The 23,723-nt window shown below is 46.0% G+C and overlaps 1 protein-coding gene across 1 annotated transcript; it reads left to right on the top strand.

Moving 5' to 3' along the window:
• The first annotated feature begins 438 nt into the window (after positions 1-438).
• Positions 439-22,553, top strand: LOC104254532 (tetraspanin-36). The gene is made up of 7 exons (XM_059833940.1): positions 439-536; positions 16,019-16,210; positions 17,093-17,167; positions 17,648-17,743; positions 18,342-18,494; positions 19,228-19,311; positions 21,222-22,553. Exons 1-7 carry the CDS (start codon positions 477-479, stop codon positions 21,306-21,308), a joined length of 747 nt encoding a protein of 248 aa, XP_059689923.1. The 5' UTR covers positions 439-476; the 3' UTR covers positions 21,309-22,553.
• The last annotated feature ends 1,170 nt before the right edge of the window (positions 22,554-23,723 follow it).

Genomic DNA, 23,723 nt, shown 5'->3' with positions numbered 1-23,723 from the left:
TGATGGAAAAGATGGGCATGAGACGGTGCCAAACCAAAAAAGGCTGAGAAGTGCTGGATGAACGGGAGACGCTCAGCTGTGGGTTAGCAATTCTGGAAGGCCGATTTGATGGAAACCTTTTAGCCGCAGTGAGAGCTTTTCACAAAATAGTTTAACTGAGCTTGAAAGTTGCAGAAGTTTAAAAAAAAAATAAATAAAAAAACAGGCTGAAGTCAACAATAATTGGCTTTGACATTTGTTCCCGGTGCTCCCCAACCCCCTGCTTGGGAAACTGCCCTCTTGGCCACCGAGAATCACCGACCGCCTTCCCCGGGGGTGGGGAGAGCCGGGGCGGGCGGGCTGCGCTGCGGGCGGCGCCGGGGGCGGCTCCGGGGGCGGCTCCGGGGGCGGCGGGGCGGGCCCGGGGGCGGCCCCAGGCGGGCCCCAAAGCCGGTCCCCGCTCCCCCGCCCCAGAGCTGCTCCCTCTGCCCCACGGGATGGACTGCGGCGTGATCACCTCTAAGACCGTGCTGCTGCTGCTGAGCCTCGCCTTCTGGGTACCGCCAGGGGACCCGGGGGGGCGAAGCGGGGGACTGCGGCCCCCCGGAGCCGCGGGGTTTAGGTGGGGGCGGCGGTCCCGGGCGTTGGGTGCGATTGAAGGGCTGTGGCGGAGGGAGACGGTGCTGTGGGACAGGACCGTCTGCTGGTGGAGCGGAGTTGCCAGAGTTAATCGGGTGTTTAGTTTACCGGTGCGTGAGTGACTCTTATGTAGGGTTTCCTATAGAAATGCATATATGTTCTTAAAGAACAAGAAGATTGGGGTTTTTCGGTTTTTGGGGGGGAAAAAAACCGGTGGTGCTTGGGGTTTTTTGCGGGTTGTTTGTAATGGAGTAGGTTTTGTAGTAGTGTTTCTAAAGGCGTGTCATTAAAGCAATCCACAAGCTAATTCTGTGACTGGAGTCACTGGCTGCAGTGGGGTGAGGGTGGCACGCAGGGGCTGCCCCCCGGTTTGGGGTGAGGAGTATTTGGGGAGGAAAACAGCTGAGAACTTTGTTCCAACTATGTTGGGTTTGGTTTTTTTTTTTTGTAATGGTTGGACTTGATGATCTTACAGGTCTTTTCCAACCTTAGTGATTCTGTGAATTACGCCTTTCCAAATCACTTCTTCGATAATTATTTACAAGCAATCACAAAAAATGAGGGTGGGTTGCGTGCTTTTTAGCCTAACCCCCCTTGGTTTGGGGGGCTCGGCATCGGAGGCTCGTGGCACGGCCGCCTCGTGACAGCGGGGCCCGGGGTAGGTGGCTGCTCAGAAGAGACCGTGATTATTCTGGGAACCAGTCTGCAGCTTTTCCCCGGCGTGGGGAAGTTTACGTAACCCCCCCAGCCCCATCATCAGCCAGGGACTTGGGTGCTGCTCTCGAAGGGGCCCAGTTAAACCTCGTGTGTATCGGCAGCGTGATTTGGGCGTTCGCATCCGCTTTGTAGTGCTTGAGTGTTTTCAAGAGAGTTGTTCTGCACAGGATGCTTTCGATACGCGGTGACAGCCGGGGTTAGGGCTCAGCACAGCGGCATCCCCCCTGCTCTGCTCTTCTTTCCCCATGGCCTGGCCAAGCAGGGCTGGGTAATGGGGAAGGCAGAGGACTTTTCTGAAGCAAAGAAGAATTAAAAAGAAGAACCAGCAGTTTCCCAAAGAGAGAAGCTATGTGGAAAAAACAAATTTAAAAAAAAAAAAAAACCTGCTTGAATTAAACCCTGAGGTCTCGCGGGGTGTTTTGCCCTGTTTTGTAAATAAGGGACTTGCTGCTGGTTGTAGCAAGGAGCTCACCCCGCTCCGGTCCCGTGCCTCCTTTACGGGGGCTCAGCACAACTTACTGCTGCGTGTGTTCCAGGTAACTCTCACTAGCCCGAACAGCGCAGGAGGCCGTGTTTACTGCTGCGCATCACGTAACGTGATGTCACTGTGTATGTTTGTTTTGTGGTGATTTTTTTTAAATACCCGCAGAGAAACATTAGAGCATCCCACTGTGTGTGTGTGGAAATCCCCTGAGCTTCAGCTCAGGTGTACCCCAGCTTAGCATCATTGCTTGGCTTTTTTATAAACCAAACACAGGGTTATGTCCTCCTAGAAGTGTCTCTGGTACTTATTCTTCTGCTGTAAGGGAGCCCTCTAATTGTGATTGAAGTTATTAGGTCATCTGGAGTCACAAGCGATCCGTAATTATCCTTCTGCATGTCTATAGCCTCTGAATTTGGGGTGACCCCAGACCAGCCCTTTGGGTTTTTTACTGTACGAAGAGCAACGCAGCCCCAAAGCCTGTGGCATTTAGACGCCGCCACCACCATTACATGTGGTAATTGCATTCCTACTGCAGAACCTGGAATTCAGGTTTTAGGAGGGTGGGGAAGGAGGAACTGACTCTTTTATGCTGTTTCAGAACATTTCTAACAGTTGGGGCTCTACCGAGTACAAGGCTCCAGATCATTATCAAAACAGAAGATTTGCAAGAAGTGTTAGAGTTCTTTTCTCTAAGGAGTAATTCGTGCTCAGACAATTGCATGCTGCAAATCTTGTCCAGCTTGGAAATGATTATGGAAAATAATTCACCACCTGCATATTCAGCAGCTGGTGCGGTTATGGTGCTTTGACAAAGGTTATTGCTTAGAAATGTCTTAAAAAGGCAATGAATCCTCTTTTAGATCTCTGATTGTTATCGTTGTGCAGGAGTGAAGAAACACAGATTTTCCAGAATGACAAATAGAGGTTTCCTAAATCAGGTGAAAAAGCAACCTCTCTCCTACCCACCAGGCTCAGCATTGTATCTGCAGGTCATTCCGCTACAGGGATGAGACTGGGGGGGCTGTAGGTGTGCATAACCCCCACAAACAAGGCATTGATTTAAGCTGTTTTAACTACACAGTTACCAAGGGTGGTGCTTCAAGCTGTAGGAGATCTGCCCACCTCCAATTTTGCTTTTTAGCACCTACTAATTAGGTCCAAGTGTGTGGTTACTTTGGTTAGTGGGTGTTGGCCTGTTCTAGGTGAAGGCTGGGGATGCTGGTTTAACTCATGGACCCTAAAAGAGGGAGAGGAAGGCTGGGAGGAGACTCTGATGATCTTCGTAATGTCTTGTGAGGGGACTTGGCTGGGTGGATGTGCTGATGCTGCTGGAAGGGGAGAGATGAAACGCTGGGGTTCACTTGCTGGTCCAAGGGAAGAAACTGGAATCTTAAAATCAAGTGGAAGTTTCATGCTCTGATACCTCTGTATAATGTGATCCGCACACCCTCCCAGGTTGCTTTTCTTCAACCCCCCCTTCTTTAATAGCAAAGCTGCGCTGCCGAATCCAGCCATTAGCACCTCATATCTGCTCACCTTCTCCTTCAGCTTCGTTGTCACTAAACAGACCTGCTTTCAGAGGGGGTTTGGCATCCACCAGCAGTCCTGGGGACTTCGTCACCAAAAGGCTACCTTAACGTGTTGCGGCAGTGAAAATCCTGTTTGCCCAGGTTTCCCATTCGCTTTTTATCAGAGGTGGGTGCATCCCCAGCCTTGCTTCACTTGCCCAGCAGCAGGGAGGAGGATAAAGATAAGTTATTGCCCAAGTGGTTTTAGCAGGACCGGTGGATTTGAGAGAGCAGAAGTTAATCTGTTGACAGAAACAGGATTGTTCAAGGAGGAGAAGCCCAGGAGAGTGATCCCAGCGCTGGTCCCTAGCAGGGTGTGCTCTACCTGTGAGCAATGAAGCCAGACTTGGATTTCCCCAGCTGATTCCTGTCTCCCTCCACACCCACACAGGCTCAGGGTGCATTTGAGCTGATTACAGGTCATTCAGGAGCTTTGACTGTTCAGAAGACCCAGCTGGGTCCTGCTTCTTTGCTAACAAGAAGTGTGAACTACAGTTTCTGGGTTGGGGTTTGACTCTAGATGTTGCAAGAGTCATCCATTGACTGGAGAACAGAGAGGGGCTTTGCCTTCTCACCTAGTCCTTGTTGAGAATGTCTCAGAACTGCAAAGCTCGTGGTGGCCGGCTGTCTCCCATTTCCCTTCTCCACCCTACATCAGGTGGTTTTTGCGAATATCTTCGGATTTGTAACCCAGGAGTTTCCAAGGAGCATGAATCAAATGTGTTTTGGGGTACTAGTGTCATCTGTGCTTTGAGGAGATACTCGCAGCTGGTCTAGGCATCCTGTAATGTTTGTCTGTTTGGTCTGCGCTTAATCTATCTCCTTTGCCCTTGGTGCATCCAAGACCAAAAGCTACTTGTTTTCAACCTTAGGGTTTGCTGAGTGAGGTGAGAGGGTGTACTGGAAGCTCAAGCCATCACAATATTGCTGTGGTATCACTTTTAAATAATTTTTAGTAATTGGGAGGAATAAATGTATCTGTTAAAAAAAAAAAAAAAATTCCTGCATTTGTGAGTGGTTTGAAGTCCACCAGTGATGGGTGGTTTGGGAATGCTTGCTCTGAAGCCTCAGTCAGAGAGAAATCAGATGGATACTTAAAAAATAAATTAAAAACCCCAATGAGGAGGAGATTTTTTTAATCCCTAGATGGAATTGAAAATGTAGTGAACAGCAAAGGTTATGTTGGAGATTATTTGTGCTAGAAACACATTGATTTTTAAGGATGGAGGTATTCTCCAAAGAGTCATTAGAGGTCTGGGTGTCAGCAGCTCTGTGACCTGTTTCTCACCTTTCCTCCATCTGTTCTTAGGCAAATCCTTAATCCTGCCTGTAGCTGCCTGCTGTGCGTGACAGTGGGGACAGGCAGCTCTGCCGGGTTTTAATGCTGTGTGTGATACTTGACAGGAAGATGGAAGAGCTGTGGAAGCTCTCTTCCCCTCTCCAGGTCAGGGAAATGATGCTGATGGGCTGTGGGGTCAGTCTGACTCACAGCAGCATCCGTGGTGGAAAAATCTGCTTAATCAAGGGCTCTATTTTTATTTTTTTAGCACGTCCAGCATGTAAAGCTGTGGTCATTCATCCACTTCTGAAAGGCTTGGGACAGGCCTCCCCCTGGGCTCCTTCTTTCTGGCCATCTGATGGAGCCGTTGTAACTGGCTGGGGTCCCCTGGGACCCACGGGGCGATGAGCCGGGGAGGGCTGGGGAATGTCTTGACCCAGCGTGAGGAGTGTTGGGTGGGAAGCAGAAAGCAGTGGGTCTGTTCCTAGCTCTGCTGTGAACTCCTTGCTGAACTGTGGGGGGGAAAACCAGCCACGTTAGTCGGAGTGGTCACTGGATGGGGCTGATGCCAGGGCTTGGTATCGAATTTGGGCGCTTTGGCGTAATCCACTTGAGCGTCCCTTGAAAGGGCAAAGTTCCTCCTTACTTGAAACTACGCTGCCCAAAATCAGGAAGCGGAGCTTAACTGACTTTCAAGAAAATGCGCTTTGCCGTATGCATAGGGGCCTCACGGATAAAATTAAACCTAAGATGTCGGTGCTGAGTGGTCGGGGAAGGGGAAGTGTTCAGATGGTGATGCAGATACTGTATGAGCAACTTTACCCTTTCCTGTGCGCTTTGGGGGAACAAACTTTGTCTGAATGTCCCCAGCAGTCCCTGAACCTGCGAAAAGGCTCCTGTTGGATGGCCAGGCTATGGATCCAGTCCTAAATGCACTTTGGCCTCCTCGTGAGTCTCAGTTTGCAGCTCTCCAAAACCAGAGGTCTGATGTCGTAGAAGTGCTTCTAGTAATCACAGCTGCTTAAGAGGTCCCACTTTGTTACCCCTCTGCAAGAAAGTTTAGAGCTGGAGGGCACTTCATCCAGGGGGAATAGAAAGCAGCTCTTTCCTGTAGTTGTTGTATGAACTGGGCATTTCCTTGATTTCCCCCCCCCCCCCCCCCCCCCCCCAAAAGCGTGGCACTGCCAAGCTGCATTTGCTTTACTGTGAAGCTGGCAAGATCCCTTTGCGTCAGGACAATCCCAACCTGCGCTCTTCCTTACGGGAAGAGGCACACAACTGCCACGTGGCCCTGCTCCCCATGTCCCTTCCCTTTCAGCTGGGTGACAAGCAATATTTCAGGGCAGATTAGAGGCATCTGCCCCATCACCAGTGCTGAGAAATTTCCCCAGGTTTTAGGATTAGCTCCGCTGTGGTTTAGGTGCATTTCTTTGCTGTTCGGTTTGTAGCTTGTGAGGTGGAAGTCGCAGGATCTGGTGGCTGAGCCAGGAACAGCTCGTGAAGAAACTAGGGTGGTTCTGAAGGCAAATATTGAATTAGACAGTGTTTTGTGTCTGAACCGGCTGCTCAGATCCAAAACAGCTTGGCAGAGGCTAATAAATCCATCCGTGCTCAGCTGAAGTTCACAGCAAGCTCTTGCCCTGCAGTCTGTATTTGGGGAGAGTAAGAGTGAAAAGGCTGGTGCTGCTTTCTCCTAATAGTGGTCCTGTTGTCACCAGAGGTGCGTGATGCTCTGTGATTTTTCATTGTCAGCAGCACACTGACTCCAAGGCAGAGGTTTAAGCATTAGAAGTCAGAGGATTTGGGGTAGGATTCCTTGCTCCGCACTGGTGTGCGGTGTCTCCATGAGGACATCTCACCACTTATGCTTTGTAGGATACCTGCTGGCTTTTAAGGATGGGAAGATAACCCTAGAGTTAAGCTTGGGGAACAGAAGATGACATGCTTGGGCAACTCTAAGGAGAATGTTTGTATATAACTTGAAAATAAACCTACTAAAACCAGAATCCTCTCTCGAGTGTGTGGGTTTGCAGCATGTAAAAACTGCAAGTAGATTTTAGTTTTCTTCCCCCCCCCCCCCCCCCCGCCCTGAAAGAGAGCCGCAGGTTTTCAGAGCCTTTTGGCTGCTGCTCATTGTTTTCATTTGAGGCAGGAAAGGAAAAAGCAAGCGCTTCCCACCGTACCCGCCGAGCGGCCCTGCAGTGTGTTTTGAAGGCAAGCTGAAACATGCCCCGTAGTTGTACATTGCAGCTGAATATTTAGATATAATGTACTTCCAAGAGTCTCCCATGGCTTTGTATAAGTAAGCTCAGTACAGTTTTGTCAGTTATGTCCCACCTCTGTACCTCACGTGAGGAGACTGGTTTAAAGGTTTTAAAATTGTGGCTAATGACTGGCACAAGATCAGGGGTAAGTCTCTCCTGGGGCTGTCGGTGCTGCTGGCAGTCGAGGACAACTTGCTAGGGGCTCCCAGCTTTGGTGCTTTTTGCTCCAATCCAAAGCCAACTTGCTGAGGTCTGTATTATTTTTTTTTATTATTTTGCAAATCCATGTTTTCACAACTCAAAAGTCTGAGGGAACACAGAAATGTGTGTGCTAGGTTTTTAAATTGCTGATTGCTTTTTTTTTTTCCCCAGTAGAAAAAAGTGGAGAAAGTCTTGAAGCTATGGGCTTCCAAGGCCTCAGAAACTAAAGGACCTGTAGGACAGTGGGGAGCAGTGCAGAGCCGTGCATGTCCTGGAAAGGAGCTTAGCAGAAGAGGCCCTGGGGGTGCTGGTGGGCAATGCGCCCTTGCTACAAGAAGGGTGAGGGTACCCTTGGCTGCATCAGGAGGGAGGTGGTCCTTCCCCTCTGCTCAGCACTGGTGAGGCCACATCTGGAGTGCTGGGTCCAGTGCTGGGCTCCCCAGTAGAAGAGACAGAGACATACTGGAGAGAGGGCAATGAAGATGATGAAGGGACTGGAGCATCTGTCCCGTGAGGAAAGGCTGAAAGAGCTGGGACTCTTCATCCCAGAGAAGAGAAGGCTCAGGGGGATCATATTGATGTGCATAAATACCTGAAGGGAAGGTGCCAAGAGGATGGAGCCAGGCTGTTCTCAGTGGTGCCCAGTGACAGGACCAAAGTCAATGGGCACAAACTGAAACAAAGGAAGTTCCCTCTCAACATCAGGAAACACTTTTTCACTGTGAGGGTGACCGAGCACTGGCACAGGCTGCCCAGAAGGGTGTTGGAGTCTCCATCCTTGGAGGTATTAAAAAGCCACCTGGACATCGTCCTCGGCAACCAGCTCTTTTAGGTGGCCCTGCTTGAGCAGGGGGTTGGACCATGACCTCCAGAGGTTCCTTCCCATCCCAAACCTTCTGTGTTTCTGTGACTTTGTCCTGCACCGGTGCGTGGCCAGCCTGTCTGGTGGTGGCAATGAGCTATGCGTGGCCGGGAGCTGCAGCACATGGTGGGTCCATCCACTCTGTAGTGGTTGTTGCCTGCATGGTCATCTGATGGACACGCCAGAGCCTGCCTGCTGCTCTCTGCCGCAGGTGGAGGGTCACATACTGTCCTGGATGAAGCCAGATCATGCAAGTGTGGCAATAACCGATTTATTGTTCAGAGACATCAATACCGTAAGTGGGATAGGAAATGGTAGCCGAAGCCAGGAGGTCCCTCCCAACTCGACAAGTTTTAAACCCGGGACAGGAAAAGGGAGAGGAACCTGTACAAGTGGGATGGGAGGTGCTGAGCTAGGGTTGCCCTAATTGCTGGGGAAAAAACAGCTCTGCCTCGGGCCAAGGGAGACTGTCAGGTCTGGGGAGCTACATGGTCCATATGGGCTAAGTGGAGTTTTAAACAGGATTTGTAAAGTCATTAAAGCGAGTGTAAAATGAAAAAGGCTTTTCTTGGAAGTGCTCAGTGCCTTTGTTTTCCCCTGAAGTCACTAGAAAACCTGTTGACTCCATGGAAATGGAGTAACGCAGCAGCTAGGGAGGACTTGAAAATCTGGTGGCAAATGGGAAGAATAAAACTTGTCGTACAGTAAAGCAGCGAGGGAGCCAGAAAGAGTAATTCCCCTTGCCATGCATGCTGGCTTTTGAGTAATAAAATAAATTTTTTATGGAGGAAATGTTGTGCAAACCCTTTTGAGCAGAGGATTTGCCTGTCAAGGTAAATCAAAACCCTTTTTTGTACACAAAAAAACCAAAGACAAGGAGTGTCTTCTGCGTTAAGGAGGGGGTTTGCAGCTGTAATTAAGACCAGTGTTGCTGGGGCTTGATTCTAGATACAGGGATGTGGGAACAGCACAGTAGTGGCAAACACTTGGCAAATTAAGAATTGAGGATGATATCCTAATCTGTCCTCTGGGAAACTAAAACTGCTGAAAAGGCCATAGCATCCCCGTGAATGTAGTTGTTGGATGCGAAGGCAAAACATCAGCATCAGGTATTGTATTGGGTGGGGTGCTCTGACTTAAATCACTGCTGTGCAAAGATAACAGTGAAAAAAAAGTGGTTTTCAAGCCTTAAAATTAACTAAAATGCCTCCGTGAGCTGATTGTCTAATGAAGGACTAGGAAGGCATGTTTCAGAAAGTTGGTGTGGCTATTGATAGTTCTTCCAGTATGTATTTGTAGTAGTTTACTGCAGAAAACAACTGCTATTCCTCTTTAAACGGTATTATTTACCACATCTTTCTTTGCCCATAAAAAGTTAATGAACTGGGACAAAGTCGAATCATTCCAAGTTTTCTGCTGTGGTAGATATTAGTGCTGGCCCTGTGAAAGCCCCATCTGAAAGCTGGTGCGGGAGAAATGCCTTTTTTAAGTCTTGTTATCTCAGTTCTTTTACTGTATAGAGGATGCACCTTGCTGAACACCCTTGTTTGGTGAATTACAATTTACACTGTTTTTACAGCTTTCCCTTTTAACACTATACATTTGTTACTCCGTATTTATCTGACCAGCCTTTTAAAAAGAAAACCCTATGTTGGTTCACATTAACAGACCAGATGATCAAATCAACACTCTGAAATTGGAGGATGCTGGAAGAAACCTTCAAAAAAACCAAACAAACAACCCCATAAAGCCTCAAACGAACAAACACTGTCTCTTTAATTTCACAGCTAGTAGTTTGGCTCTTTTACTGTATTGTATTTAGGTTTGGTGGGAGGAGGAAAGAAGCCTATAAGAGCCAACGAACACAAACGTCTGTTCCCAGCCATCATGTAAGGTCAACTTATTAAAGCAAAGAAGGGAAGGCGGAAAAGTATCTGTTCTGACTGATAGATGCAAATTCTAGGGGTTTTTTTTTTCAGAGCAGTGGTATAGAGGGAAGTTTAAGGGGCCCCTTCTATGGCTGTGACACTGATAAGGTGTAGTGAAGTATTTGCATGGCCATAAGTCTCTCTAGAAGGGCAGGGGCTCGTGGTCATCAGCATATAAAAAATTCCCCTTCTGATGGTGGGACACAAGGTAAAAATCTTGCTGTACTTTAAAAAAAAAAAAAAAAAAATCTGCTGTTTTCCAGTGGCTGTCCTGTTCTGCATCAGTGAGACAGCTTGGGCTCCTCACAGCCATCCAGTCCTATCCCCTTCTGTTTCATGGGCAAAACTGAATATTGACAGTGCTGTGCGTGCATTAGGTGGCTGGAGAGAGTTCCAAGTTGTTATATACGTTCCTGCAGCACAGCACCACTGTATACCTCCCTCCCTGGTTCAGCCAGCTGGGCTAAGTATGGAAGAGGTGGGTGAAATCAGTTTGGCGAGTAGCTCTGCCCAAACATCAGCCTATGAAAACCCAGTTGTTACAGCTTTGCTTTTTTTTTTTCTGTACTCAACCCCAACAAGGAGTTTACTGTTCACATTCAAACAATTTAAGATCTCTGCTTTCAGTCAGGGGCATGGGATATGAAAAAGAAAGTCATTCTGGCGTTAGGTTCTTGAATGATGCAAGCTGTGGTGGGTGAGACAGCAGAGACGGTCGCAGCTTTGTCGCTCAGTTGTGAAAAGGGGCTTTCTTGCAAAATTTCCATTTACCTCATATCTTCAGCTTGTCTTATGGGTATCACCAGCATTGTAAAGAAATACTAGCAGTGTTTCCTGGAGCCCTGGTGAGTCAGTGGGGGATCTTTGGGGAGGAAGGGGTAAGGTTAGGATGTTCTGTTTGCCGTCGCTGGCGGACCACAGCAATGCGCAGGCAGCAATGCAGCCATGCGGACCAGGTGAACTGGTTCTCCCGTATCGGCCTTGCGTCACTCCTTGGCTGCCTGCGCTGGTGTTTGTGCCAGCTACATTGGGCCAAGCCTCTCTGTGCATGGCGTGATCCTGTTCTGCGCTGAATTCTTCGGAAAGAAAACTTCCAAGCAGGAGACTAAAAAAGTTGTAGAGAACCATAACAACTTCTTGTGTGAATTTCTTGGAATAATCCTGGCAACCTTAGATGTGTTTGACTAATCATGAAGAAGGAATTATTTGATCTCTTCCGCCCCAAAAGTAATTGCTTAAACTGGCCTCTGTATTTGTGAAAGATTCTTTTTTTTTTTTTGAGATCCAACAGAAACCTGTTTAATCAGGCATAGTTTACACTTTTGACTTAAGGTCTATCTTCAGCAGTGAAAAGCACATTTTTTGTTGTCCCTCTCTTCTAGAGGAGTTTCATCTTAGATCTAGGAATGGGCTGAAGGTTTGGCAATGTTGGGGGGAAAATCCCTCCACCAGATTTTGAACTTGCCTTAAGTACTGGCAAGGCTTAAGGGGAGAGCTCAGATTTATGTTCCAAAATGTTTTTCATCTTTGCTTTAGAAGTTTGACTCTGAGACTCATCTGCAAAAATAAAACAGGGCACAGATCGTTACCTGAAACGCTTTCCACTCCTGAGTGACCCTGCTTTTCAGGCTTCAAAATCTTCACTTTGAATTAAAAACCATGGGTGAAGTCATGGCTGTATCTCAGTTTGTGGGGAAAAATGTGAACTTCTTTTAAGCCAGATCTTTACCCAGGGTCTTTTATTGTTACCTCATTACGCTTCCTTTTTCTGCTTGGAAGCAGAAGTTCGGAAATCATAATAGACCTCTTGCTGGCTGTGTTTCGTTTCTGACCAGAACCCAGACAATCCTGAATGTTGCAACAAAGCCTACTGTGAAAGTGCCAGTCTGTATTTGCATTGATAAAGTTTGGGTAAGAATCTCCTTGAACTCAACACTGGACCCTCTGATGTTGGCTTACTGTCGTGGAGCTTTGCTAGTCCTGGTTTTACAGGACTTCTGTGAATTGGCTTCACAATGTGTGTTTGAATTTGTGGTAGCCCTTTACTAGCAACAAGGTTTTTCTTAGTTTCCTACATTTGGTCCGTCTTTAGCATTTCTTGTGCATGTTTCCTTTGTGATGTGTGTTTGAGCATGCTGAAAATGGGTAGAAAACCAGGCATAAAGTATAGAGGTGAGATGAAGAATTTGTTGTCTAAATTGCTTGCAGAGGTGCAGTGGAAATATTGGGGTATTCTTTTGTGTAAAACATCCTATAGGAAGATTAAATCATGATGCAGATGGTCTTTAGACTGTCTTTAGAAGTACATAACTACTTGCAAAGTCTGGGACTAGAGTTACACAAAAGAGCAGAGCTTTACGTTCTCTGAAGATGACAAACGATTAACTTTGCACTTTGCACGTTAACTTTTACACATTAACTAAATCACAAGGCTGTTTTCTTGCACGTGTTTTGACATGACATTGCCGCTGAATGTGGATGACTCATTTACTTGTCAAAAACACGGTTTATGCCTTTTTGTACCCCGGCTATTCAGCCTGTGCTGCGTGGTAAAGTCACCCCTGTTCCGTTTCCCCAGGGACTGCTTTCCTCCATCACAAGTCTTTCTGAAGTTCTCAGGGTCCTTCTGCTTTTCTCTTGGGGCTGTGGGCACTCAGCGGTTGATGACAGCTGTGGTGGGACATCCCAACCTGGGTGCTGAACTGCACCAAAGGCTGACGGCCTCAGGAGAAACATTCTCATTAGTGGCTGTGCCCAGATGTAGGCGACTCGTATAAAAGTGCGTGTGCAGGAGGCTTTGTGCTGCTAGTGGCCGGCTCCATCTTTGGTTTAGGGTGACCACCTGGGACTACTTTCTCTAGCCTGGAATTTTTTAAAGTCATAACTCAGCTCTGCGTTAGGTTTGTGGTGATGGCAGCAGCAGAGAGACCAAGGAGGTGATTTTTTGGGGGTACAAGCATAGGGGCCAAGAGCATCGTCGTGTTGCGTCTGTATTCGTGGCAGAGGATTATGACTTGGTGCATGCAGGGAGGGTCATGGTGCACCTGCCTGAAATTTCCCCAAAACCTGAGAAACCAGAATACCATTACTCTCCATCCATACCCATGTTTACCAGGAAGGCTTCAAAACACAGTAACAAACGCAGCCAGGGGGTACAGTCAGGATGGGATGACTATGACAGTAACTGTGGCATTATTCATCTAATATTTTTTGCTGTGCAAAAGTAGGGAGAAGTTTTTAAGTCAACCCAGAGCACCACGCTGTTCTTGCTGTGGTCACTTGGATGTTTTCCACAGCTTCTATGGGAGCAGGGACCAAACTCTGAATCCTTCTAGGAACTATATGAGCTGCTTCCTGAGCTGGCGCTGGCCCAGCTAGGCAGCGCACTTCTGTGGTTAATAAAAGCTCCTGCATCCTGTCTTGAATCTTGTGTCCTGAGTGACCGTGATCTCATTCAGAATTCACAATGTGGTGTTCATTAGACTTGGGATATTAGCACTGCACAAAAACTATGAAGGAATAAGCAAAAAGTTATGAACTGGATGTAGAGTATATTTTTGCAGGCAGCTGCTCTGCTGTGTGCCCTGCAAACCTCTAAAGCCTTCCCGAGGGAGCTTGCCTAGAGGAAGGGTACAGAAAGCCCCATCACTTTGGCTTTGCTGCAATAAGTTGGTTTTGCTTCTGGTTGTTCTAGGGATAGCAGTGGGAAGCATGGTTTTCTCATGGGTGTCTCTGAATCTCCCAAGTTTCTCTACTGTTCTAAAAATGAACAAGTAAATACTTGGCTAAAACTGATGCTTTCAGGAAGATGCGACTGTTTTGGGGTTTTTTTTTTCTTCTAAATGTTTTAACTTGGATGAATTGTGTCTATCCGAGTAACTTTTTTAGGCTCATTTTTTAGCATCTGTTTCAAATAAAATACACCTTTTAGTCCAGCAAATGGATAAGTGGCTTGTTCTTTCTTCCAGATGAAGAACACTAAGATATTTCTTCTAATGAGAAATTTAAAAAAAGGCAAAAAAAAAAAAAACCAACCCAAAAACTGATTCTATTGTAGATTACCTTAAACACTTTAGAAACTTTATCTTAAACCTGGGAGCAGAGCTACTTGTCTTTTGATCCTGGAAAAACCCCTTAAAAGTTCCTAGTAATTCTGCATCATTTTCACTGGGCTTGGGGCCAACATGGCCAATAGCTGTGCTCGGTAGTCCTGGAAAATATTAGAAATAAAGGATACATTGGGCAAATCCCATCATCACATTTTTCTCCGCGATGATGGATAGTTAGCACAGGAGCGTTGCTTCATTCTCCATGGCTGCCCTTGTCCGGATGATGCTGTTCCAGAACAGAGAATAGCTGGACAGTCACACATGCATCCAGCTCTCCAGGCCAGAAATATGGGTTGCGCTTATTGAGTCATACACCTCGCTCTTGTGCAATTGAAGGCAAGGCAGGATGGAGGTGCAAGGTCCCCAGCTCCACTTTCAGTGCTACCAGTCCAGGGACTCTTCCTGTCCTGCTTACAGTACAAGAGCATAGCATTGGAGGAGGAAGAGTGAGGTTGCTCACGGTGGTGAAGTGAGAAGGCAATGGTGCCCATTGACCTAAAGTGGTCTCATCCTTTCCCTGCATCCCTAAAAAGGGGTGGGAGGAAGAAGACCTAGTTGCTGTATGCTTGCAGACAGGGAAATGGGGAAGAGATTTTCCTTGATGAGATGAAAAGTTAAAGGAAGTTTTAGGAACTCCTTTAATTATTAACACTGCCTGAAAACCCAATGCATGTGGAGAAGAAAAAAAAACCTCTTAAGAATTGGTGATCCTGTTCCTTTTCCCAGTATCTCAATTTGTAGAGGACCTGCTGTACCTGAGCCCAAACACAGCAGGATCTTGCATGACGAGTCCTATATATCTCTAAGGGTTAGTTTGATCCTGGTTTCATCACTTGATGCATCTGATGCTGGTAATTTTGAGGTACAGGCAGTGTCCAGGAATGCAAGGGTGGTGGTGTGGGATGAGAGCTGTCTGAAATGAAGGATGTCCCCTGCACTTGGAGGTAATTGAAGGGCAGGCACCAGACCTGGCTGGAGGGGAAGGAGCCAAACAAGGTAAAGGAATTAGCAAGTCCTAGCTCCAGTATGAGCAGTGTTTGATTTAATTAAAACGTACAGCACTAGGGGAAGTAATGAACTGCTCGTAAGCTGCTTGATGAAATCCAGCTGTAGCCTATTGAAAACAGACTGGTTTCCTTCAAGTTTCCAGAATGTGAGTACAGACGGTGCTTCATTTTTACAGGCTTTGTCTTGTGCTGCAGGATTATAGAGGGTGGATGAGCTGTTGTAACTCTTGAGAGCTTTTTTTGTTTTATGCCATTGGTGAGGCATTAAGAAGGCATTGCCAAGTCTGTTGGTGTTATTTCCAGGGCTGTACCCAGTTCTTTGGATAAAAGCCTTTGGTCTGCAGGGCTGCTAGTTGAGCAGCTGTCACTGGTGCACTGTATGTTGGCCTCAATTGGCAAAACATCCTTTTGGAGGTGAGTTTATTTTAAAGGATGCAGAAATCTGTTTCCTCCAGGAAAAGGAAGGACTGTGTTTTGCTGAGATCAAGAACATTTGTGCCTGTCTTAGTGGTTAATGCTCTTGTGAGAGTGGAAAGGATGAGTTTTTCTCCAAAAAAAAAAAAAAAAAAAAATCCCCAAACCAACAACCCACCCCTGTGGTGATCATCTTAAAAGTTGATCCCTCCAAAGGCAGTGCTGGGTAGGACGTAGGTGATCGTGGGTAGGAAGTGTGAACTTGGCCTTCTGCAGAGACACTGACTGATGCACATTGATAGACTCCCATGTTTCAGCTCAGCTAAAGTGGTGCTTTGTTAGTAGAGGAGTAATTCACGGCAAGTGAATTTTGTCTTCTCTGTGTTATAGTTGGGATGGATAGCTAGTTTTGGATGCAGCATTTTTTTTTCCCCAGATCTTTGCATACTGTAGTCATTACTTCTGAAGTTAAAATTTAAATTATGCAATTACAACAAGGTCCATATTTACTGTATTAAGCAGATGCTTAATACATAACTGCTAATAACTTCCTTTATTGTATTTCAGGCAGCAGCAGCAGGTCTCAGCTATGTTGGGGGATATGTCATTAACACCTACAAGAGTTATGACAACTTTCTGCAGGACAAGTATGCTCTGTTGCCAGCCGTGATCATTATTTGTGTTGCTGTGGTAATGTTCATCATCGGGTTGATTGGCTGCTGTGCCACCTTCCGGGAGTCTCGAGTTGGCCTAGGGCTGGTGAGTGCTGCACGTTCTTGCATGTCCTCCTCTTCAGCCTGTTGCGTGGTATGGGAGGTGCTACACTAGACCTTCTCAGGCTGCGCAGAACAGAAAGTAAAAGATTATTTTGAAGTATACTGCTGAAGCAGTGCTCCGAGGTGGGAGTTATGTACTGCTGTGAGGCATGGATTGATGGTGAGTGAGGTGTAGGCTAAATTATTAGTTGCGCTGCCGTGTACAGACAAATACCCACAGTCGTGGGCAGTTTCATGGCTCTGCCTCAGCTAGCTTGCTGGAGATAAGTGTGAAGAGTAGCAGGTTTTGAGAAGAAAGGTGATGGTAAGGGAACAGGAGGAGATAAGAATTTCTGAAGCAAGCAAAAAAAAAAACACAACCAAAAAAACACAGACAAAACCACCACCACCAAAAAGTATTTTTCTGCTGAATTTAGTTCTCTGAATCCTGAAAGTATGTCCTCACTTCTAGAATGATTTTTAAAATGCCAGAAAGGTTCAAGCTGAGTAACTTCGGGCCCCCAACTCATGCCTTGAAGGCGATGTGAACTCAACAAGCAGTGCGCAACGTACCTAACTCAGCTGCTGGTTTATCTGTGCAGTGTCCTGTTCGACAGCTGCCTTGAAGTGTTTCATAGGCTCTTCGCACAGATCATGTCATGGCAGTGTTCGGGAGACTGCCTACATTGGGCACCGATCCTGTGGAACCCCAGTCCCAGCCATGCACAGTAATCTCCTATTCTAAATTATTTTCTGGAAACTGTTTTGGTTGATTGGAGAGGCAACAACAGATAACTTGCCACTATAAATTGATGTGATGGGTAATGTGCAATTGAATTCAAATGCTGTGGAATTCTTCCTTACAGTCTCTCTCTTATAATTTCAGTTCTTGGCCATTATCCTGGTTATCTTTATTGCAGAAGTATCCGCTTTTGTCCTGGGATTTGTTTATAGGGAAAAGGTAAGCAAAGAATTAGCATCTCTATACTAACCTAAAAGTAAAGAATAGATCTTGTTGTTAGAGCATTCCAGTATATCCAATTTTCTTGCACTTCATCCTCCATCCTGCAATTTGCAGGGCGAGTGGGAATGGGGATGTCACCATCCCGTATGTGGATCAGTCTTTGTCGGGAACATGGTGAATACATAAAGTATCTGGCAGGCATCACAACAATCTCTAAGTTGGATTAAACAGTTGTTGATGCTCGCAAAGGAGGGCTTTTCCATCAGGGGAGGCAAGCTTCTATCCAGAAATGTGGTTCTGGTTAAGTGCTACCTGCGTTTTATCTAAAACGTCACTTGATTTTATTTATATATTTTATTTTTAATTTTTTTTCCCCCTGACTTAGTTGGGATACAGATCTTTTGCAGTTTCCACAAGATAAAATTCTTAGCTCTCATGTTAAAACAATATGTTTTTTTTTTTTTTCTGTATAAATAGGTAAAAACTGACGTGCAAGGCACGATGCGCTCAGTCTTTGAGAAGTATGATGGGAAAAATCCAGAGTCTACTGTTGTGGATTACTTGCAAGAACAGGTGAGAAAACATTGAAATTGTACTGAGAATTATTTAGAAAAGAACAATTGGGTCCTAAATGAGGAATTTGGGCTGGGAAGAGAGGGGAAGAAGGTCTCTATGGTCGTATCCTGGAACTCGGCTCTGCAGCAGTGTTTAGCATCTCATTCTCCAAGGCAATTGAGGGTGCTCCCTGCTTTGCAGCGTTGGCATTTTCAGGCTCCTGGTGTGAAGTTCGTGTAAATGAATGATCTTATTTACAGGGGTGAGTACAAATGAGTACAAATGCCTTTGGATCAGACCAAATGAGTACATACGAATAACTGCTGCTGAGAATCCTGTACCATAAAATAGAAAGATGACAGAAGACTCTACACTGCAACTTGTCACTTTAGTATTAGAGCTTTCACAAAGAATAAACCAATAAGGAGGTAATAATGTATGAAGGGAGGTTGATCTATTATATCTACGTCTGTTTTCCTGAAGTACTGCTACTTGTAAATCTGCTGTATACCGCAGGCAGCTCCTGCCCAGTTATGCTTAAGAGAGGTTTAATTCAGCATTAGCATTCATGTTCATATATATTCATACATCCCTGTAACTGTCCTGTGTTTGGCAGCTTCATTGTTGCGGGGTAAAGAACTACAGTGACTGGACAACCACACAGTGGTTTAATTCCACCGGTAACAGCAGCGTCCCCCTGAGCTGCTGCAGGCAAGATATGAAGAACTGCACAGGGCGTCTGGATCAGCCACAGGAACTCAACACGCGGGTGAGGATAAATAAAGGTCATGGTTTCACAGCTGGCCTGTGATCATTCTCTGAACCAGCCAGAACCAATGAGGAAAACACTTCAGAGAGGGTTTGGGGATAACTTCATCCAATTCTTTTCAGCAATTTTTTCCCCCAAACCTTTTTCTCCCCATGGTTTTCCTCTTGCTACCTTCCTTCTCATATTATTCTGTAAAAGCTCCTAGGTGATGGAGGGGCACCAGCCTGGGTGTTCGGTCTTGTCTGTCTGCTGGTAACAGTCCTCCATTCCATGTTGCTACAGGAGCAACATGGCAAGGCCAGAGCGCTAGCTATGGGCACGTAGTTGTTCAAACAGATCTTGGGTGGGGGAAGAGACCCTTCCAGGATTGACCGTGAATCTGGAGAATTGCATACCAGGTTCTTCAGTCTGGGGCACAAGCCCATAAGTTGGATTTCATAGATAGCACTGCTGGTCTTCCTGGCTCTGAGTTCTGTGCGCTTCTTCAAGTGACCTGAGCCAGAAGAGATTCTGAGAAGCAGCAAATGTCAGTGCCTCTCCCAAAGTAAGAGGTGAACAACAAACCATTGGGTCTAGAAGACAAAAATGGAAGCCCTCAGGTCTGCAGTGGTTGGTTAGACAGGCCCTACAAGGTCCTGCTTCCTATTAAATGTTGGGGTGAAAAAAAAATAACAAAAATCATCCAGCTGAATTACGTCTTTTGAGTTGTTTTCACCCATCTCTTTCATGGCAGGGCTGCGCAGAGGAGCTGGAGGCTGGGCTGCAGAGCGTTATCAGCTATGCTATGCTTGTAATCCTGGGGTTTGCCATTGTAAAGGTAAATGTTTTATCTCTTCTCTCATGGAAAATAAGACTGTTTATCCTTTTGATCCTTGGGCATTTTTCTTCTACCACGACCTATTAGCCTACAGCCTTTTCCTGGTTCTCAAGTAGACCCAGTCCTCTGTTCCTTGCTTGTTTTTTTCCAACTTTCTTCATTTCATCTGCCTGACGGTAAGTCAGGCAAGTCATCTCGGTCGTTTGGTAGGAAGTCCAAAAAGCTGGGTGTGCTAAAAGGTCTAGATCTAGAATTCTTTATTAAAAAAAAAAGCTTTGCTATATTTAATGGGGATTTTAAAAATTGCTTATCAAAGTTCACTTTTTAGATAGAACCCAATGAATAGTCCTGTGCTTGGAGACCTGGAATCGAAATGGACTAGAAATATGATTAGGAATAAAAACAGTGGGGCTATTTAGAGAATCATGAGACTAAATTAAATGAAATGTGAAACCAGCTTATCCTGTGGGTAAAAACTAGATTTGAAAAGCCCCAGTGTAAACCTCCTCACAACTGGCACATCGAAGAAATGCCTCTGCAACTTTGAAGATTTGACCCATAAATTTGTAGCCTGGTGGTTTGTTGTCATTCCCTGTACCTGTTCTCCAAGATTAGTAACCTGTTCCTCGTTGACAGATATTTGAACTGTTGAATAACAGCAAAATGTTTTTTCTTTGACTGTCTGCTCTCTATAAAAGAGTGAGGTGAGCCAGTGCAGAATGCTTACTGTTTAATACCCCACTCCTGAACTCAGTGCAGAAGCCAAAAATCTGTCCAGATGTCATCTCAGGACTGGGGCTTGACTTAGGTAAACTTTCCTTTTCTTAATTTTGGCCCTAGCAGAGAGGTGATTGTTTACAGCATTTGATCTCATGGGCTTAAATTGCTCAGTGATGTTGTTTCCATCATTTCCTTTCCCTCTATAAAAGCGATGAGTTCTACACTCTGATTACATGTCCCACTACTATTTGTGATGAACCTTCCCATCACGATCTCTCCTGTGATCATCTCCAAAGATTGCCTTAGCGTATTCTGTACTGTCTTTATTTGCATATTTTATATGCTTAAATATTTTGCAGAGCTCATTTGACGTCCAGAATAATTCCACACTTTCACTGAAATTTTTCCCACAGATAACTAGGAATTAATGTGGATGTATGAGTTAATGGGACAAACCAGGGAGGAAAATGTTGAGCTGGAACTATTACTGGAAATTGATATGCAAAAAAAAAACCTCTTTCTGTAGATGTATTTAAGTGGTTTTTAATACTCGGCCCTGGTGAGGCCGCACCTCGAATGCTGTGTTCAGTTTTGGGCCCCTCACTCCAAGAAGGACATTGAGGTACTGGAGCGTGTCCAGAGAAGGGCGAAGAAGCTGGTGAGGGGTCTGGAGCACAAGTCTGATGAGGAGCGGCTGAGGGAGCTGGGTTTGTTCAGTCTGGAGAAGAGGAGGCTGAGGGGAGACCTTATTGCTCTCTACAACTGCCTGAAAGGGGGTTGTGGTGAGGTGGGTGTTGGTCTCTTCTCCCAAGTGACAAGTGGTAGGACAAGAAGAAATGGCCTCAAGTTGCACCAGGGGAGGTTCAGGCTGGAGATTAGGAAAAATGTCTTCACTGAGAGAGTGGTGAAGCACTGGAAGAGGCTGCCCAGGGAGGTGGTGGAGTCGCCATCCCTGGAGGTATTCAAGGAACGTGTGGATGTGGCACTGCGGGACATGGTTTAGTGGGCATGGTGGGGTTGGGTTGGTGGTTGGACTTGATGATCTTACAGGTCCTTTACAACCTTAGTGTGATTCTGTGAATGTCCTTGCTATGATGAAAAAGCCTAATGAACTTATAGGTGTTGAGTTTGATGACTGAAACAGAAAAATACTGCAAAACTAAATCTCTTGCGCACTCTCTGTTTTTCAGTTCTTCGGCATGCTGAGTGTCTGTGTGCTTACATGCAAGAAAGAAGACAGTGGATATCAGCCTCTTTACTCAGGGGTGTTTGCTTAATAAAATGCAAATATCACTTTTCTTTTGCTTCTTGATGATAAAATAGATTTGTAAAGATGAACGCTAAAGGACAACTTATGACCTTCTTGCTAAATATTTTATGTACCTGAAACAGAAAGAATATTGTGTATTGATTTGGGAAAGTTTCTTGGGGGTGACATGAAATGGCAATTTCAATATTCAGTGCCCTACAGTAATGTACCCTGATCTTGCATACCACAGCTTTCTGTAAGGTTATTGTAGATTTGAATTTGTGACTTTAGATAGCACCAGATGGTGTAATAGACTCCATAAAGAATCTTCTGCAGTTCTTTTCTCTACCCTTAAAACATGCAGAAGAAATGTTATTTTTTTAATCACTAAACTGATTGAGGCCACAGGAGAGGTTTCAGTTGTCTGCACAAACATCAGATGACTCCCATGGCGTGGTTAAACAGCAAAAGAAACTTTTGAATGCCAAGTTCAAATATTCTTCATAAGCATGGGGAGTTAGAATATGTTTTCTCTAGAGCTGATGGTGTTTCTGGTTTGTTGGATTTTTTTTTTCCCCCCTCCTTATGGTCATATGTTGTACTTCAGTTTAGTGCAGAGGTTGTTAGTGCAGGACAACCCCATGTTAAAGTCTGGAACAGAAATTTGAGTTGTTTTTTGAAGCAGCTAGCAAATGTGAACAGTCCCAGGTTAGGAGGGGACGTGTGTTTGGAGCTTTTGGGCTCGGGATATCTCTCTTTGGCTTGGTTGGTTTTTTTTAAATTATTATTATTTGACATTAAAAATTGCTTATGAAGCAGGGCTTTTGAAATTTTTTTCTCCTTTTATGAATGTTTTTATGGTTTGTCTAAAAGACAGACTATGTCTCTCCGTTTAATGTAGAAGTTGTGAGAGTTAGTGAGACGAATACAGGCTGGAAGATGGGACTCAGAGGAGACCTTGGCTTGGTGTGGTTGTGTAGACAGGACTGCCGGAGGGGTTAGCGCGGCCGTCCCTGCGCTGCTGAAGGTCTGACCGCTTTTCACCGCTAAAAACTGTTAAGATGATGCATTCTTGTACCGGAGCAATTTCAATAACCTATTGTCTGGCGGCATCACGCGACTCCTTGTTTGCTAGTTTTCCTTTAGCTTTAAAGGTCCGCTGAATGCAGTCACTTCTTGGATTGCATCACTGCTTTAAAAATGTTCCTTCCTTAACACATTTGTATGTTAATCTGTTTCTCAAGTTCTTCAGGGTTTTTTGGTTGTTTTTAGAGCTGTGATGAGGGGAGGGAGGGAGGGACCTCAGAGCTATTCTTTATTAGGGAATTGGGGAAAAGCAACAGAGTTTTTGCTTATTTTTTTCTTTGGCGACGTAAGCAGTCTATCCTTAGGGATAAACCTTTGTATCTGTAGCTAATTAGAAAAAATGAGTTTGAGGTAAGGGTAAGCCGTTTATTTATCTCCTCCCCCAGAGAAAAAAGCAATGGGTGATGATGTTCTGTAGCATACCGATGTAGGAAAGTGACTTAATTTTCATTGAGGGCTTTGTCTTCCGTTGAATGCCGAAATAAACTTAATTTATGTAACCAATTAATAAATGCTGTGGGTGGTTTTTTTTTCTTCGTTGGTGGAATCCCAGTTCCTGAGGGAGCCCTCTGGGACAGACCCGCAGCGGGAGGCCCGTCCCCTCAGCACTTCCCGCCTTCCCCGGCAGCAGCCCCGCCGACGCCTCCCGCGCATGCGCTGCGCAGGCGCCTGCGCTCTTCAACGGCCGTCCGAGCGCGGCGGGTTTGAACCGGCGCCGCCGCCGCCGCCCAGGGCCGGCGGGGGTCCTCCCGCGGGGAGCCGCTTTCCTCCTCACCGCCCGAGCGAGGCGGGCTCCGGCCGTGGCCAGCGGTGAGAGCGGGGCGCTGGGGGAGGACGCACTCGTCTTGGGGCAGGACGTGAGGCAGACGGAGCGGGAGTGCCCGAGGGCGGGGGCTGACCGGGGGCTGGGAAGGAATCGCTCTTGATTCTGCGGTGGGGTGGAAATCGGCAAATCTCTAACAACTAATTCGGCAAGTATTTGAGAACTGAGAGCAAAATAAAAGCTTCGTTTTCAGGTGTGAGGTACCCACCAGAGGGAGCCGTGTGAGCGCGGTAACCTCGAGGACTGCCGGGCAGTAGTGTCAAGTGGAGGTTTGTTACACCGCGACCGGGGAAGCTGCAGTTCAGCAACGCTTCTTTGTCACTTATTTTCTATTCTAGAGCTAGTAAGTGTGCTTACACAAGAGCAACCGATATATAACGCTACTTTTTGTGCCTTCGTGCTCTGGTAGCAAGCAAGCGCACGCTTTCTTTAGTTTAATTACCGGTCTTTAAAGAGATGGTGGTGGTTTATTTATTTTTTAATATTGATCGTCTGATCCAATCTCCCTGAGAGAGCCTTATAGCAGTTCTTTGT

This window comes from Gavia stellata, chromosome Z, assembly GCF_030936135.1.
Source record: "Gavia stellata isolate bGavSte3 chromosome Z, bGavSte3.hap2, whole genome shotgun sequence".
Lineage (NCBI taxonomy): Eukaryota > Metazoa > Chordata > Aves > Gaviiformes > Gaviidae > Gavia > Gavia stellata.
The sequence above is the reverse complement of the archived record's forward strand: the minus strand, read 5'-3'. Positions and strand labels throughout refer to the sequence as shown.

Excerpts from the sequence above, each read along its gene's own strand:
- LOC104254532 (XM_059833940.1), top strand. The coding sequence starts at position 477 with ATGGACTGCGGCGTGATCACCTCTAAGACCGTGCTGCTGCTGCTGAGC. Across the intron at positions 17,168-17,647 it reads GATTTGTTTATAGGGAAAAG|GTAAAAACTGACGTGCAAGG; the intron begins GTAAGCAAAGAA and ends CTGTATAAATAG. Across the intron at positions 17,744-18,341 it reads TGGATTACTTGCAAGAACAG|CTTCATTGTTGCGGGGTAAA; the intron begins GTGAGAAAACAT and ends TGTGTTTGGCAG.